At 43.3% G+C, this 12,643-nt stretch overlaps 1 protein-coding gene across 1 annotated transcript; it reads right to left on the bottom strand.

Annotated features, from left to right (window-relative positions):
- Positions 1 to 8,712: 8,712 nt before the first annotated feature.
- znf703 (zinc finger protein 703) lies at positions 8,713 to 12,059 on the bottom strand. The gene is made up of 2 exons (XM_062417797.1): positions 11,431 to 12,059; positions 8,713 to 10,864 (listed from the first exon to the last, which is right to left on the bottom strand). The coding sequence occupies exons 1-2, from the start codon at positions 11,698 to 11,700 to the stop codon at positions 9,368 to 9,370; spliced, it is 1,767 nt and encodes a 588-aa protein (XP_062273781.1). The 5' UTR covers positions 11,701 to 12,059; the 3' UTR covers positions 8,713 to 9,367.
- Positions 12,060 to 12,643: the final 584 nt, after the last annotated feature.

Genomic DNA, 12,643 nt, shown 5'->3' with positions numbered 1-12,643 from the left:
CTTTGGACAGCTGTTTGATTCATTCTGGATGTAACATCGATCCCGGTGTTGATGTTCAATCATGGAGCCATAAAGTAAAAAAAAAAACAAAAAAAAAAAAACGGCTAAACTACTCTGTTTTGTGTTTCTGATTTGTCAGAGCACAGGGTGAAAGCTGATGAGGAGAATTTACTCACTGCTCTCCTCTGTTCCCTGATCCCTCCTCAACTCCTCTGCTCATGTGCACCAACATGCTCCTTCCTCCCTCCCTGCCACGCCACCACACATATGCTTACATGCGCACAGACCCGCATTTTAACACGAACACACTCAAACGTGCACTCAAACATGCACCCATACGCATGCATATAATCAAGCATGAATGCATGCACACACAAACTCACACACACAAACATGCACACACACACACCCTCTAACCTCACTATGGTCTCACACAGCAGGCCTGCCATAAATCAATGGGCAGGATCGTGTCTGCCAGTTAGACTAAACAAGAGCATTTGTGAGGATTTGCTCTCGCCCATTAATCATCTTGACAGCTTGAAAAACACATTTCCCCTTTAATGACTGTATTTGGATAATCAGCTCTGTTTCCCTTCCCGCCCTCTCCCCTCCCCATTTTCTTTTTTTTTTTTTTTGCCCCAAGCCTCGTCATAGGCATGTGTGGTAACTCACTATTAGGGGAGGAGAAGGTGGAGGAGGGCCTGCAGCAGAGGTGAGGGAGGGGTCTCTCAGCGTCTCTGAAAAAGTAAAAATAATCATGCTGCCTGTGGAAAAGAAACATTTTTTCACTCTCGCTCAACAAACCGCAAGACCTCTGCTAATATAAACTTGTGTATGTGAGCACACACTTTCAATCTCACGGTCCTGCTAACTTAAACACAGAAAACGCAGTGTGAATCACTGACATAAACCGACATAAGCATGTGGCACTATAAACTCATCAGTGATGTGAAAATGGGATACAGACTGCGTGATGTGAGAATAATAGTTGACTTGACCATGAGCCCCTGTATGTAGCAATTAACAAACCTGTCCATACAAAGCCACAAGCCAAACTGGTGATTCTTCATTGATACCTTTTAACAACTGAAATCTAATTTTGGGGTCATTAAAGAGGTTGCTAAGATCACACACTTTTACATGGTTGTGACTTCTGTCTGGTTCCTTTCTGTTTGTCTGAAGGACAGAAACTCAGAGCAGCTAATTACATTCACTATGAAGGAATCAGGCCTCTGTGTCACACTAGACCAACGGTGTCCAGAGACTCTGGAGCTGTCAGTACAGCGCCATAGGGAAGCAGAGCCGAAAGCAGAGGCATAAAGAGTTACTGAAGATCTGCTCATTTTACACAGCCTCTTCTTTGAGTGCCATCTCGGAAAGGATCAGAAAACATATTGTACATACAGTATATATTAGTCAGGGTTTAAGGTCCTGGTTTTGCACACACTGGCAGGGTTTGTGGGGACACATCATGAAACTGAGCCATCATTTATTTATTTATTTGTACATGTGGTTTCTCCGCTATGACAAGTCAAACAGGCAGCTTTTTCAACAGCTGGGTGAAAAACCTATTAGCTCTATTTGCTCTGGGAACATATTAATGTAGAGCTATGGTGGGTTCTGGTGGAGAGTTTAAACCCATAATGGTCTCAATAGTCTTTCAGATGTTTTACTAGCTGTCTACAAGAAATTACTTTTTAATAGTAGTTTGTTTTTGCCAATTTAGTGGTGAGTGACAAAATGATTTTGATTATAGTTAGGGAAAGATAGTGGTTTTAATTAAATGTAAGTAAACACTTCATATCTTGTCACTGTTGGCCTTTGATATTACAAAATATATTAGTATATTGATGTATTATCTCTCCCTAACCATACCCAAAGTGCGGTGGGAACAAGGTATTTATTATTGCAAATAAGTAGGATATAAGCATAATTTATAAGAGGTGGGGTTGGCTTATACTAGCTGATCATTGGTCGGCTAGCAGCAGTTTCATTTGAAGAAAAAAAATCAGAAGTCATTGCTCTGCCCAAGTGTTAATAACCATTATTGTTTCCATGTAGACTTAATGCATAAAATTATACCTTATTATAGGCTGACAGTGAGTTCATATGTATTATTGAGAGAACGTGTAATGTGAATGTGTGCGTGTGTGTATGTGGGGAGGGGGGTGGGCAGGGCTCCTACAGTGTTGACATGTGGAATAATGTATATGTTTGAGCAGTTGTGGGACAACCACTCCTGAGTCCCATACAGCTGAGTGATGGAGGCATACAGGGACACAGGCAGCTGAAGTCATTCACATACCAAACCTCATGTGTTAAATGACTGAAGAGAGAGAGAGAATCATTTTTAAACACTTAGCTAAAGGTCTTAAATTTACATTATACCAACTAACTACACATCACACTCACATTGAAAGTTATGGGCGATTTAGCTTTTGCTGAGGTGACACCATTAGGCAACTGTGACATGCTTATTTCTTCTCAAAAGGCAGTTCTGTCTGCTCAGTCTTGGCTGGGTGGAGTTTGCATATGATGTACCCGCCATTAGTAGATGATCGATAACACAACTTCAAAATGTTAATTTAATGTGGGTGCCTTTGTTGCGTTTCAACCCTGTACTCATTTATCTTCCTGTTTCCCTACATTAATGTGGCTGCAAGGATGCTGCACGAAATGTTAAGCAGCTGATATAAAGTGGGTATAAACTGTGTGTCCTGGCCTGTAGTGTAACGGATAAGATGGGGGTAATCACCATTATGGCGGCCTCTGAGTCTGAATGCCTATCCAGGGGAGAAATAAAACAGACATCAGACCCATAATGCTTACAGTGAGTACATTATGTCCACAGGCTGTCCAAAAGTGGGATAAAAAAGCAATGTTGTCAATCAGGCCATGAATCATGACCGTCAGTGCTGCCACTAGTTCGCTGCCAAGGCACGCTCATTTCCAAACGCCCGTGACATCTTCGCCGCGATCTCCCAGAGCAGCAACAAATGGAATCCAGCTGCACAAGCCGTCCAAGCGCTATTAGCAGTGCACTGTGCTGCTGTAATTGAAACGTTCATTTCTCCCCCAGTGGTTAGGGAGAGTATGTCTATTAACGGTGCTCACACCACTGGAACTTTGGAGGGGCCACAGCAGCTCTGGGCAGCTTTCCATGTTGAGGCCAAGTGAGGTTTGCCAAGGTCAGAGCTGGCTGAAAATTAAATCAGAAGCACTATTTCTCTGTCTGAAAGAATAAATGAGCTGACAGGCCCTGTATGTCATTAATCAATAGATGAGTCAACCCATGGAATTATATGAGCATCATCTGTGTCATTAATCAATAAATGAGTCAACCCAAGGAGCATGAGCATGAACTTAAGTTTAACTTCATTTTCAATCAACATTTGTGTTTGACATGGTTTTTAATGTAGCCTATCGCATTACCCAAACTACAAGCATGTACACCTAAACATTGGATGTGCTTAAATGTAAAGTGTGAAATACTTTAATTCATTTTATACTTTATACACTTTTACTAATTCACAGGACAAAATAACCATTAATTATCAAGTTGGGCTAACAAACAGTAACCTCAGAAAAAAGTGGAAGGACATGGAAACAATGACAACGAAAACTGCTATGCTATATGATGTCTGATGGTTAGCACAATCTTTTAACCATGCTAGCCACAATTTTGGTGTATCGATTGGTACAGTAGGACAGCCGGTCCGCCATTTTGGACCAGACCAGCTCAACTGCTATTGCCATTAAATTATATCGATATCTGTATTGCCCAGAGGATGAATTGTAATGACTTCCATGGTCCGCCGACTTTTCTTGAAATGCCACAATCAGGTTGACATCTGTGGCCATGTCCCCCTCATGATGAACCAGTAATAACTTTGGTGATCCCGTAATGTATCATCTGGTGTTATCATCATGTCAAAATCAGAAACACTTTGTTTTATGACCAAATATCTGCTAAACCTTTATTCCATCCCCACCAGCTTCAGCTGTACTTTCTGCTTACTAGGAAATGTTAGCATGCTAAACTAAGATGGGGACCAAGGTAAACATTACCTTAACATGCTAAACATTAGCATGTTGCTGTAAGCATTTAGCTCAAAGCACCACCGTAAACACTAACATGGTTGTGGGGGGAGGAATCTTAATCTTGTTTTTATACATATGTTATATGTATATGAAAAGATGCCACTATAATGTTGATCATGCTAGGTAGAAAATTAAGCTAGCCCACTTGTCCAGAGTTTAAAGGTCTCGTGCAGTCGGTGAGGGTTAAATTATACTTTTAATGACACAATAACCCCAGTAACATTGAGCTAAGATGAATCAAAAATGTCAGGACCTCTAATGTTGTTCATGTCAGTTTATTAGCTGTGCTCCACCTCTGTGGTTTGCCCTTAAACCATGAGCTCATAGTCATCGCTGCTTCTGTCAGCCCGTGGATACTCATCAATCTTGCCACAGCATTCTCTCCAAACGTTTCTTAATCACATAATACCAGCAATACCAACAGTACAAAAAGATAATTGATGTGGTGAGTTCAAAGGTGGTTTCTGTTATTTATGCTCAACTATTATTGATGCCTTTAGGTACTGGTGGGATAATGTGAAACCTGGTATCTGAATACGACCTGGCTGTTTGATGTTTTTGTATCGGCATGTTCGTTTCCTGGACAATTAAACCCAGAAAGCAAAAAAAAACAAACTATTATGCTGAAGAATTTCCTGTTGAAAAAAGTTTGTCATCACTCTATGTAGTGTCTTGTTAATTTGTTAGACAAATATTACATTAATTTGAAATGAAGTGCCTACATCCAGCCCAGGCTAATCCTGTTCACAATCTTTTAACTCCATTTCTGATAAGTAGCATTTGCAAGTTTCAAAAACACAGTTGCAGGAAACAAATTGTCACACTATCGAGAAGGAAGTTCTGATGTTTTCTTGTTCAAGAGGAGATTACTGTACCTGGAATTATAGGAGGAAGTGGCTTCAACCAGCACACAACCTGTTAAACAACCTGGAAGCCTTTAATGTGGCTGTTATTGTTTTCATGACTAGCATTACAGCATGACTGAATGTGGATGTGAATGAGAGGGGAGTTGAAACAGGCATGTAAAGGAGTCAGTCACAGGGTTTATGTGGAGAAATAAAGCAGAGATTGTGTGACAGGCCCTGATGAGGGATGTGTTCACGCCATCTGGGTTGCTTTAACACTGCGGTCACTGTTGGATGCCGAAAGCTCTGTATTGTGTCCTGATGTTAAACACAGAGGTGGTAGTCATGGAGTTGAGGTTAATGTTTTGTTTCGGAGACACTGAGAGCAAAGGGAAAGAGAGAGAGGAAGACTGAGTACCCTCCTCTCTCTCTCTCTCTCTCTGTCTCTCTCTCTCTTTCTGTCCTAGCTGTCAGCAGCGACGGTGAGCCGGGGTAGAGCTGGCGTCTAATTGAAGAGCAGCTCCACACCCTGTCGTCATTAATCACCGGGCCTGTCAACTGGCTGCTCAGGACCTCACAGTGGCACTCTGCACCGTCTCGGCACTGACGCACAGAGGGGAAAATATTAGTCTCCTCCATCACCATCACCATCTACTACAGCTACTACTTTGATTACTACTATCATTCTAGTACCACTTCTACTGTTACTACTGCAACCACCGTAACTGCGACTGACTTCTAACCCACTGCTATAATTCACACTTGCAAAGCTACTGCTATTTAACCGTTACATACTGTTCAAGCTCAAATTTGACCCATTTTGACATTTGAGAACAGTGAAAACATCTTAAATCTTTATTTCTTTGAGGCCTTAAATTTAATGACTTCTCCTAATGTTACCTAGAATAAACAAGAATAAAATCCACATTTTTGCAGAATGTATGATCCATATTTATTCAAAACTTGCTGTTGCATTCTTCACATTTACAATCATTTATGAATTCATTATGTTCCCTTGCTTAATGTAACATAGGTATGATTGTAAATGTTAAATTAACCATTTAAAAAAAAGCATAAAAACTGTAGAATAAACTATCTTTGCTCTCTGAAAGCTCCCTTAAGGATTAATCACACATGTGTCCGTAACTAATGAGGTATTCATGAATGGTTGGTTGAGCAGAAATTTGGTTTAGACACTAATTATGAAGGGCATATATCTGAATATGAACATTATATGAGGGTTAAGATATAATTGCACATTTTGGGAAGTATGCTTATGCCTATGCATATGACTTCTGACACTATTTTTTCCAATTTTTCTTTATAGGAATTAAACAAAATATAACCCTTTAATTATTGAAGTTTAAAGGTGCTAAGGTGCTTAATGCTAAGCTAACAGGCTGCTGGCTGTAGCTTTATATTATAAAGACAAACGTGATCTATCAAACTACTTATCTAACTCTTGTCAAGAAAGTGGGCATGTATATTTTTTTTAAATGTTAAAACTATTCCTTTAAAGCATTATGAGGCGAACTAATGTTTGTACTTAGTAGTAGCTCCCTGAATGGTAAAGAAAACAAATGGTATTATTTTTTAAAGTGGTATGCCATTTTCTGCTGCATTTCAAGATATTATAAATCATTCAATAAAACCACTTAAGAGGGCGAAACAGCTCTGGAAACCATCAGAGTATTTTTTTAAAACCTAATTATTTAATATTAAATTACATGGGAAATGTTATAATCTTGCAGCGAGTCAAACAGGACATACTAATGTTTATATCCCCCTTTAAATCTTCCTTAGACAGGACTCAGACTAACAGAAATGTTGTCACCCTCCGTGGACAAAGGGTTTGGGCTGAATACACATACTTACACATGCACACAGTCTCACATAGGCGACATAAATGGAGTGTGTGGGTGTTGACTCAGCTGCGAGAGAATGTGTGTGTGTGTGGGGGGTGGGTAGGGGGGGTGGGAGATAGATGGAGGAGATTGATGAGCGAGGGGATAGGGAGAATAGTGAGGCATTTGATGAACGAGTGTAAACTGGCAACAGTGAAATTAATTCCACCTCCCTGACAAGATTGAAAGTTCTCCCCTCTGCGTGACCTCTGCTGTGAATCATCTTCAGATTCAAGCCAATGTAACCAGTTCTCTATCTGCACTTTGTAAAACATCATCCCAAAAAAAAAAAAAAAATCATATAAAAGCTTAGATAAGGTTAAGAGCATTTTTCTCCTCATGTCCAAAACTACCCACACTCTAACACATTGCACCTGTACTTCATCAACACAACTTTAGGGGGCAACACAATCCAGTATATCTGCAGTAGCACAACTCGGTGCAAGTTACAAAGAAATATGTTGCACTAAAGGAATACGTGCAAAAAACCATTAAAAGCACAATATCCTTGACCTATTTTGTCTAGACTACTTTATAAACTCCATCCAAAAAAAAAGAGGAAAGAAGCAGCAACCAGAAAGTAAGTGTGCAGAGAGACTGTCCTGTTCCACAGCAGTGCGTGGCTCCAGTTTCTAAAGAAGAAAAATAAGTGTAGCGTCCCAAAGAGCTGCCCAGAGCGGTGATCAGGGCGCCGTGACCTTGCTGGTGTGGCAGGGGCTGGATGTGGTTTGGGAGGGTCATCCATTTTGTTAATGGTCCTGTCAAGTGACACCTGTGCTCGCCTTTCCCTTGTCTGGAGTGCTAATGAACCGAGAGAGTAGAGGAGTCTGGGAGTCGGGGTCAATAGCCGCCTCAGAGACTACAGCCTCTACGCTGTGTGCCACCTACACCCTGTCAGCCAAATAGAGTGGAGACACAGGCACATTATCAAGGGAGAAACGCTCTAATGGCGGCGGTGCGGCTTTAAAATAGACCCACTCCTTCCCTTCGAATTAGTATCTAACAGCTCTGACTCAAGATCGCTGACTTCAGTTAAACCACAAACACAGCAAGAAAATGGCTCTTCGCTTCGGGACGGCTGCCTCCGTGTTTGTGGTTCCTGTAAGAGAGAAACCGGCCTCTCCTCAGGGGAGGTGTCAAGACTTTGATGAATATTTCTCTATTAACCGCCTCCCATTGTCAGCCCTGGCCTTTGTGTTGCAGGCCAATCCGTCAGAGCGTGAGGAGATCCTGGGTCGGCACCTCCCTCAGGTCATTATTGAAGTCCCAGTGACCCAGCGGCCACTCCACACAGCCATCCACTCTGCTGAGGAGGCAGTTTTCTCGGCCTCACAAACAAGAATCAGCAATTAAAAGCTGTACTCGTACCAACAAAAGCAATGCGGAGGGAGGTGAAGGGGCTATGAAAGTCCTCTGAGACTGGCTAACAGGGCTAATGTGACCCAGCCTGCCCTGCTTGGGACAGCTTTGTCAGCTGATATGAGCCATGAAATATTACACATAGCCACATATAGAGCAGCTATAAAAGCCGTAATGATGGATAGACGTAGATAAGTGCATTGCCAAAAGTCTGGCGAGATTTACTTCATCTTCTCATGCTCGTGACAAAAAGCCACTCCACGATACTAAATATATTCTTCAATAAGGAAAAGAAAACCAAGATAAATGCAATCATGTGTCATTTATTTAACAAAATAATAATTTCCCTGTTGGTTGGATAGCACAGCCATCATTAATTGTTTTTTATTAATGTCATCTTTTCTTAAATTTGTACCATTTGCGTCATTGACCTCGACCAGCTAACCCACTTAGCTTGAAAAAATATTACATCTTTGCATATTTACAAATAAAAATAATGGCATTGTTCAAGATAATTCCCATGGACATGCAAATTCTCCAGAGTCTTAATAGATAGCAGTTAAAAGATGAAGACAAAAAAAAAAAAAAACAGCAGAGAGGAAAGGAGATAAAAAGATGTCCTCAGAATAAAGCCTCATAGTCCATCTTCATCGTGGTGCAAGATTTTTATTTTTAGAGTGTATGATAGGCATAATGGTACTATACTTAAATCATTCTTTTTCAGTTAGAATACTTAAGAACAATTTATTTGGACAGCAAAATTTCCCCCCAGAGTTGAATACCAAGCGCTTGAGTGAAAAATAAATACAGACTTTCAGTTCTGGGAGACAGATATAGAGAAAAACAAAACAAAAAAAACCAAAACAAAATCAAGACTGTTGTAATAATCCCACAATTTCATCATTTTCAAGCTCTGCTTCCTGGCGTCTTTAATAGTCTCTTGGTTCTGTGCTGCAGACAATCCGTCACAGGGGCTTTTGCCTTCGGAGCGCCAGTCACAATCCTGAGGCTAACAGGTGGTATTCCTGGCAGGCAGGCGGAGCAGGCATGATGCCCTGTACTGGTGGTGACCCCAATCTGAAGAATCCATCTTCAGGGCTGCACTGGACAGTCCAAGCTGGTGCCTGCAGTCTGTGGGCATCAACACTATTTCAGATGTCACTGGTATCCGAGGGCTGAGGCTGAGCCCAGTCTCTGGCTGTAGAGAGCGTAGGGGGAGTAGTAGGCTGAGGAGGAGGGTAGGGATGGCATGTGTAGCCCTGGGGCTCCGTGCAGGTGGGACTTGTTATAAGGGTGGTAGCGGGCCAGGCTCAAGCCAGGGGAGCCTCGGAGGGCGAAGGAGCTGGGTAGGCTACCTGGACTGCTGGGTGGGGGCAGGTGGAGGTGGCAGGAGGCCGTTGATGAAACCGATGACGGGTAGGCCGACAACAGCTTACTCTCCACCATCCCGGGCATAGCTGTGTGGGTACGCAGGTGAGCTAGCAGTTCCTCTGATGTGGCGAAACGCTTGTCGCAGGGGCCTCCGACGGACACCCAGTTACAGGCGTGGGGCAGCGGTTCATTGGGGAGCATGAAACCATAGGTGTAGAGTGGGTGGGAAAGGGAGGGGTTGGTGCTGGAGGACAAGGAGCTGGGGTGAAGGGAGTGGAGATGGTGTGAGGGGTAAACCAGGGGGAAACCAGACTTTAAGCTGGAGGGATCGTGGACGCAGGTGGAGCAGTTACTACCTCCTAGGTGGGGTGCGTTGGGGTAAGTCAGACAGTACGGGTCCCGACATAAGCCCTGCATTAGGGATGGAGGAGAGGAGCTGGGGTGCTTTCCTGCAAGTCCTAACCCCAAACTAGACTTGGAATGGTCCAAGCCTGGAACAAACTGAGAGGGGTAGCCAGCATAGGCCCCCACAATGGAGCCATGGTAGCCCATAGACGCAGGAGGCAAGGGGAAGACAGAATGTCCTGGTTTAAAAGGAGAGACGGGGGCAATGTGCCCGGAGCCCAGGCCAGGCTGTGAAGAGGCCTGCGGGTCGGCCTTGCTCTCCGGCCGCGGGCTGCTGGCAGAGCTGGCGTTGCTGGAGTTGGAGCTGGCCCGTATGTGGCTGGAGTTGGCTAACTGAGCCCCATCCATCCCTGACTTAGCCGCCTCTGAGTCTTTTTTGCCAGCGCTGTTGTTGTTGTTGTTACTGTCTGAGCTGGCCTGCTCTGAGCTCGCTGGTTTGCTGTCCATGTGTTGAGCCTGGGAGTGAGGCGGTGGCTGCGTGGAGGGGGAATGGCTTTGTCTGTGGGGCTGGCTCTGAGTGTGCAGGGGAGGGGAGCTGGAACTGGGTGACCGGGAATGGGGAGGAAATGATGGACACGAAGCACTGCCACCGCCGGAGCTTCCGTTTGGCACTCTGAAAGCTTTATCTGAAGGCCCCTTTGTCACTAGAACGTCCTTGCGACAGTCACCGCCTGACGATTTGGAGTAAGGCTTGAAGCTGGACTTGTCCTCCAGGGACTGGTGCTGCTCTCCAGACTTGGAGGATCGGCTGGAGGACTCCTTGTCTCCCAGATTGCCTGAGGAGATGGAGGCCAGCTTGGAAGAGGAGGGAGGGTCTGGTTTGCCAATTTGAGAGCAGGTCTGGGCCAGCAGAGCTAAAGGACTCTTCTTGGCATCAAGCTGATCAGGAAAAAAGAGAGCAAGGAGGTGAACAAAATGTTTTTAGGTTCATATTTTATTTCACATTTTATTACATAGTTAAATTCTATTACAATTATACTTGTAATATAAATTACTTAGATATAAATTACATTAATCTTATATTTTACTGGCAGTAGAATATAATGAATATATAGTAGATAACCTATCAGAGCTCTGTGTTGTATATATATCTAACATGAATAAAGGAAGCCAAGTTTTTTTTTTAAAGAGGAAAAAATAAATAAAGAGACATTATAAATATTTGGAGAGATAAAATGTGAAGTCTAATTTCTATCTGGACAATACATAAACATATTAGACATATTACTTTTAAAGCCGTGTGAAATCCGCAGTCATTTTTTTAAACTCAGGTCAAAGTTGCCACTAAATCTCTGTGCGTAAAATGGCGCATAATACGGACAAAACAAGAGCAATCTTCACCAAGTACATCTATTAATTATCATTTACTCAACCGAAAAATACGAGCAGGTAACAACATATTAGGCAACTGTCTTTTTTGGGGTTTTTTTTGTTTTTACACTTACTTCAATGCTGACTGGCGCGGATGTGAGGGGCTGGAGATACTCCGGGTGCAGCAAGTGGCCGCTGTGCGCCGTCAACATCTTTACGATCCGGATGGGTAACCTTTTAGCCTGTCGAGAGGGATCCGATGGAGAAGAAGAGCAAAACGCGGGTGTGTAAACGTACTGTGTCTTCGCTCCTATCCAGTATGGATCACCGATTGCTTCGGCGGGGCTGCGCTCCGGAGACTGGCTGCGTAAAAGCGGTTCAGGTCCACCGGGGGGATCTCTCATCTGGATCGGGGCGCTAGAAGGAACGACTGCATTTAAGGAGGGGACGCAGGGTTGAAAATCATCTAGCAACACGGTTCATGATGATGAATTGAAGAGAAGAGAGTGCGGTAATCCAAAGAAATAAGGGCATGTGCGCTGTGCACGTCCTCCGTATCGGACCCAGGCAGTGTCTAAAGAATTCGCCCAAATGTCATCCTTTATCTGGCACTTCAAATATCACCTAAATATTCCTTTATCCAGTGTTGGAGTGGGAAAAAAAGAAGAGCCAAAAGCAAGGCACCATGAGTAGTCAATGCTCATCAGAATACGGGACAAGTGTGAGGAATATCCCGCAGAGGATAGTGTGTGACAGTCCTCCAGTGTGCGTATCTCTCTCCCTCTGCAGCAGCCTCGCAGTACCTCACTTCTTCCACATACTAACGATGCTGGGGGAGGGATTTCAAAGCAGTGAGCCGCCCTCCAATCACAAGTGACCGCATTCATAAGCAGGGGCGGGATAACATTTAGGGAGGGGTGTGACTTGTCTCCTAGCCTTACCCCCCTAAACACCCCAAGCTGCAATGTATGGGTGAAAATCTGTGTCAGTGACCTCCACAAGCCACATGCAAAGTAGACATGAAAAAATATAAATATTGCAACATAAATATGACAACAGGAGAGCTGAGGAGAGGCGACCACCGCCTGACAAGAGACAAATAAACTCAGAAAGGGTTCAACAACAAGGGTGAATTAAGCGCTTAAGAGTTTTCTAAGAAGTGTATTTGCATGCTCTTGAGACCGGGTGCCATTAAATTCAAAATAATAACCTACTGTTCATGGACATTTCTGGTATGTTAATGGCTTTATTGAATTATAGCAGCCAAACTGCCACTGTTACCGGGCTTAATTCAATTTTTTCCAGCATCAAGTAAATTCACATGATTCAATTTTCATGTCTTTTTCG

The sequence above is a fragment of the Scomber scombrus genome, chromosome 4, assembly GCF_963691925.1.
Source record: "Scomber scombrus chromosome 4, fScoSco1.1, whole genome shotgun sequence".
NCBI lineage: Eukaryota > Metazoa > Chordata > Actinopteri > Scombriformes > Scombridae > Scomber > Scomber scombrus.
The sequence above is the reverse complement of the archived record's forward strand: the minus strand, read 5'-3'. Positions and strand labels throughout refer to the sequence as shown.

What these genes read in the sequence shown, in the direction of transcription:
- znf703 (XM_062417797.1), bottom strand. Translation starts at nt 11,700, where the DNA reads ATGAGAGATCCCCCCGGTGGACCTGAACCGCTTTTACGCAGCCAGTCT. An exon ending in CCGCGCCAGTCAGCATTGAA is followed by an intron (nt 10,865 to 11,430) that starts GTAAGTGTAAAA and finishes TTTCCTGATCAG; the next exon opens with CTTGATGCCAAGAAGAGTCC.